Consider the following 5,000-nt stretch of genomic DNA (forward strand, 5'->3'; position numbering starts at 1 on the left):
ATTAACTGAAGATTGTGATCTATGTGTGTCTGAAAGAGAATCAATATATAGATAAACTATGTACCATCTTACTGATAATGTAATTAAGGAATTATTCTGCAAACCCTAAACACTTCAAAGCCTTCAAAGCTTCATCTGGGGTTAAACTGCAGGTCGTAACATTAGTGACTAGAGTGTGTCCTGAAGACTCATGTTCATGGTCTCACAGATTGAGCAGAGACCTTTTATCCTCTGTTCTCTCCTGCCCATTCAAATTCCTGCATATGCAGCTTCTTCGCCTCTTTCCCGCCATGCCTCTCGCTTTTCCCTCATTTCACCTGCTCGCACAAGCAGTGGTCCATGTTGGAACTGTTTCTTCTTCTTCTTCTTCTTCTTTTCCAAAATCTAAAAACCTCGGCTGTAGTGCGACGCCTTGCTCCGCGAGTCTCAACAACGGCGCTCTGACACAGAGAAGCCAGAGCAGTGATGTCCTAGAACAGGATGCCAGCGAGCGCAGATGATGTGTCAGCCCTGAATCACGCAGAACGAACTGACGCTGGTGATGTCATGGTGAAGGTGCCAGGATCCATGCTAATTAGCTGGCAGGAAACAACAGGGAGAAGAATGGTTGTGTTATGCCATTTTGGTCTAAGGTGATGGACATCAACATGTGTTTTGTGACCCTGGACCCCATCCTCGGGCAGTCAGGGGGGGTCAGATTAGACCTGGCAACCCCTGTTCATGGTCTACTGTACTTGGTGAGGTAGCAGTAGTTCATTCATTCACCTCCAGTGGTTATTGTTTACAATTCAAGTCACAAAATGACTGCAGTCTCCCAATTTCAAGGGCAACAAGAGGAGAGAGTGAGCTGTGTGTGTGTGTGTGTGTTAAACTTGATAATTCATTAACTACCCCTGTCCTGAATGAAACATATTCTGCACGTGGAACATATTCTACAGATGTGGATATTTTCTATTTCGTGATTTATTTCCAATTTAGATTCCAAGTCATTTACGTTATAAAACGAAGTGTGATAACGATAAGAAGAAATGTAAATATCGCTCGGCAAGTCCTCTGAAACATATCTCTAACGCGCTCAGCTTTCCAGGAAATGTCTTCGAACCGCGAGGGCGCGTCAAAACACGCTTAACTATGGAAATGTCCCTCGCTCTGAAATGGGGCTGGATCACAGCTAGACCCCGCCCCTCTCGAGTGGTGATTGGCTAATGCAACATGTGACACTGGCATGCGGCGGAGCAGGAGAGTAGCTCGAGCAGTCGGAGAGACGGGCTCGCGTGCGAACGTCGTTTCCCGGTGGTCCCGCGTGGGGAAGGCGGGTTGCACGCTCCGGTGGTCTCTGCCTTCCTTCCTTGCAGTTAAGCTCGCTCTTTCCCGCCAGGCACGCTCAGCAGTGTGTGCTTCTTTCTTTCAACAAATCACGAATAAAAGAGTTACGCATGTAGTTCGGGATTACGCGCAGAGTCAGGGGCTACGGCACGAGGACCTCATGCTCCCTTTCCAAGGCGCGAGTCCGTAGAGACCGTGCGACGGCTCACGGGAACTATGTGACCAGCGCGAGTACGCAGGGGTGCGCGAACGCTACCGAAGCACAGTTCCAGTTCCAGGCTGACTTCCCACCATGATCCCCCCGGCCAGCGCGGCGCAGAGCGGCGACTGTCCCGGCAGGGCGGACGTAGGCGAGCAGGCGCACCTGGCCCAGGACAGCACGAGTCAGCACGAGTCTAAGGTATGTGCTCCTCACCCGCCCCTGCGCGGGACACACTTCGGCCCACTCGCGCACCGGCATCCCAATGTCTCGTTGTTGCTGCGTAATTTACGCACGCTCAGTCCTGTAAGCGCGCGCTCGACTTTGGAACTGTTGAACGCGCAGTTTCGCTGATGCGGCGTAGAATGACGTGCAGCTTGTCGCGAGCCCGTCGAACGGAACACACCACATCAAGTATCGCGCGCTATTTAATAATACACGTCATTTTCAGCTCTATAGTGAAATTACTGGACTACGTGTGATTATCCTTATGATCAGTCGCGAGGCCTGACTCATCAAATAAAGGATGTGAAGTTGTCTGTCCACCAGCGCGTGCATCCTTAATGTTTCCAAAGTTGCACTGTTTATAGGTCGTGCACTTACTTCATCACTTGCCCGTGACGCGCCGCGTGAATTGTTCCTAATTTATCACAGAGAGTTGGACGTGTTTGTGATGACGTAGGTGAGTCTCGGGCAGCGTTTCGTCACGGGTCCTGGCGTTTGGGGTTTCTCTCGCAGCTCACCGCTATCTGGGTCATGTATAGCCTTAAGTACTACAATTAGTGCGAAAGTCTCGGACAGGTCGTTGCGGTTGGAGAATACCGTGCCAGTATTTGGTTCCCTCTCGCATTAATACTCTGCTTACGCGCATTGCAGTTCACGTCGTTTTAAGAGTGCGTGACTTGTCTTTCATAACGCACGTATTGAGATGCAGTTTTTGTTCTATTCATGTTGCTGATGAATCATTTTTCCCGTCTGCATTGCACGAGTCTCTTTTGTGATATTTGCCCCAGGTGCTTTACTTTGATTTGAAGAGAGCAACACTGTCTGTAGCTCATCCAGAGAGACAGCGGAAGGCCACTTCAGGATCATGGATTATCTGTTAAACTCTAAAGAGGCTGGCTCAACACACTCTCTCTCTCTCACACACACACACACACACACACACACACACACACACACACACACACACACACACACACACACACACACACACACACACACACGCTGGGAGTTCAATCTTGCAACATGCATGTCGATATGGAATGGGACTCTCACTGAGTTCAGACGATTTCACTTTCAACCACAAAGAGCAAATATATACTTTATATCAAATCTGTCTCTGTCCTTTTAAAACCACTTCAAAAATAAGTTTGCTGAAAACATTTTTAGTTCAACCTGAAATAAAGTTTCATGAGAACCGTGATCTGTGGATTTGACTGGTTTCAGTGATTACTGTTCATAGGATTCTCATATTGTTAGACGTACCCTGATTGCTAATGTATCAGCATCACACTTCAGGACACATTTGTTTCTGACTGTACTCAGCTGTTAACAATAATTACTGCGCTTTGAAGTATCAGAAGTTGGAAAGTGTGTCCTGGTCATAAGATTAAGACAGACCTTCAAACAAGTAACTGACCTCAAGTTCAGGTTCATTCTCAGCATAAAGCTAAATACCTCTCCGTGCGTGTGTAGGTCTCCGTCTGGCATGCACAACTCATCAGCTTGAGGGAGGATGACGTATTTTGATACCAACAAGCAACGTTTGTGTATCTGTCTCTTTTATTTTATTCCTTAACACTTAAACGCATGTTTTTAAATTCAAGATACTGTAAAAAGAATCAGCTGTGTAATGCAGTTATTTCACTAAATATCAGACGAATGAGATTTCAAGCAAATATCTCCATGTAAATATCTGTAAGATCTGTGTGTCCAGTTATCAGAGGTTTTCTCACTGGATTAGGGTTAGAGACCACGTAAAGTCCTAAAGAGGGGGTCATTCTGTTCCTGGTGATCCCGCCTGTGATCAGATGTGATTGGATGACTTGGTAAAGGAGGTTTTTGATGCTGGTTTATAACCGACACTTCAGGAACAGCCGTTATCTGCATGGCTGATCCCAGAACAGCACAAAAGAGAAGTTTTGCCTTTATTGATTTTTATGCGCGCATTAGGAATACCATTCGTGTTGGTTATTCCAGGCTGGGAAGCAGCCTGGCTTTCCAGTACCTCAGAACTCCACGACTGCCTTCCCGCCGTTTATCCCAGGATTCGTCGGTCCGGAAGGTTTGCACGTTATTGTGGAATATTTGCACCCTTACATGTGTGAATGTTTGCTCCCAGATTTTAACGCTGTGCTAGCTGATTTTTGGCAGGTTCTTTTTTTTTCTTTTTATAACTTTTGCTCTCGTCAGGTAATAATAGGATGAAGAATGTGCCTTTCTCTCACTCACACACACACACACACACAGAAATAGTAATCCTGTGCCAGAAAGACCTGATTTCTTTGATCTTTATCGACATTCTGCCTGGCAGGCTCTGGACGTTTGGAGGCTAACGCAGAACAGAGATGGTGTTGTGGTGCTGACAGCAGGGGGAATTGAGTTAGAATACAGGCGGAAGATTTGTCATGTCCCTACATGGCTGCCCGTTGTTTATGGAAAATGAGCTTAACACAAACAGTGGCGTCGTCGGAGCGGGACGGCAGACGTGCGACGCAGCCGGGTCTGATTAAGGGGGTTCGGAATAATGCTCCAGGCTCTCCTTTTCCCAGATGAGATAACAGCACAGACCTACGTCTTCCCAGATCTTATTGTCTCTTTGTTAAATCCTCAGCTCCTAGACTTCCCGCACTGTGTGGGATAAAACCACACACCAAACTCTCGCACTCGGATTCTGGGTCAGATTACGGAAAGTCTCCGAATCTTTTTTTCTTTAATTTAGTCCTTGACTTAAAGAGGATGTAAATGATACTACAGACTTTTAAGGATGTGCTTTCAAAGGCATTCTCACACACTAACGTGACAGTGAAACAAAGAGGCTACAGTCAGATGCTCCAAGGTGACCAGGGGACATCTGATGAGCTGGAAATATGTTTAACTAAGCAGAAATCTCCACCTGTAGTTTGAGATGGAGATACGTGGTAAGTATTTGACAGTCCTCTGTTGTAGGCGGTCCCAGCGGTGTAGCAGACTGCGATCTGCTTCCTCTCCACCTGTTGCGTGATCATAGTGAGGGAGGTGTGAGCGATCGATCTATCGGTCACGCGCTGATGGGCCGCGATCGTTAGGCAGAGCATTGTAACAGACTTTGCAAGGGAGGTGCCACTCAATTGTAAAGACTCACTCTGACTGGGGGAGGTGCCACTCAGTCGAAAGGCCCACTCTGATTGGTGCCACTCATTCGTAGAGGTCCACTCTGATTGGGGGAGGTGCCACTCAGTCATAAAGGCCCACTCTGATTTGGGGAGGTGCC

At 47.3% G+C, this 5,000-nt stretch overlaps 1 protein-coding gene across 2 annotated transcripts in view; it reads left to right on the forward strand.

The window, feature by feature from the left end:
• Positions 1-1,264: 1,264 nt before the first annotated feature.
• Positions 1,265-5,000, forward strand: part of stac (SH3 and cysteine rich domain) — a 40,833-nt gene continuing 37,097 nt past the window's right edge. For both annotated transcript variants that reach the window (XM_027027095.3, XM_081721527.1), the window contains exon 1: positions 1,265-1,726. In XM_027027095.3, the coding sequence (XP_026882896.2) occupies positions 1,619-1,726 (108 nt within the window). In that variant the 5' untranslated portion in view covers positions 1,265-1,618. The remainder of the gene's footprint in view (positions 1,727-5,000) is intronic.

Source organism: Electrophorus electricus, chromosome 10 (genome assembly GCF_041902795.1).
Source record: "Electrophorus electricus isolate QZ-2024a chromosome 10, ASM4190279v1, whole genome shotgun sequence".
Lineage (NCBI taxonomy): Eukaryota > Metazoa > Chordata > Actinopteri > Gymnotiformes > Gymnotidae > Electrophorus > Electrophorus electricus.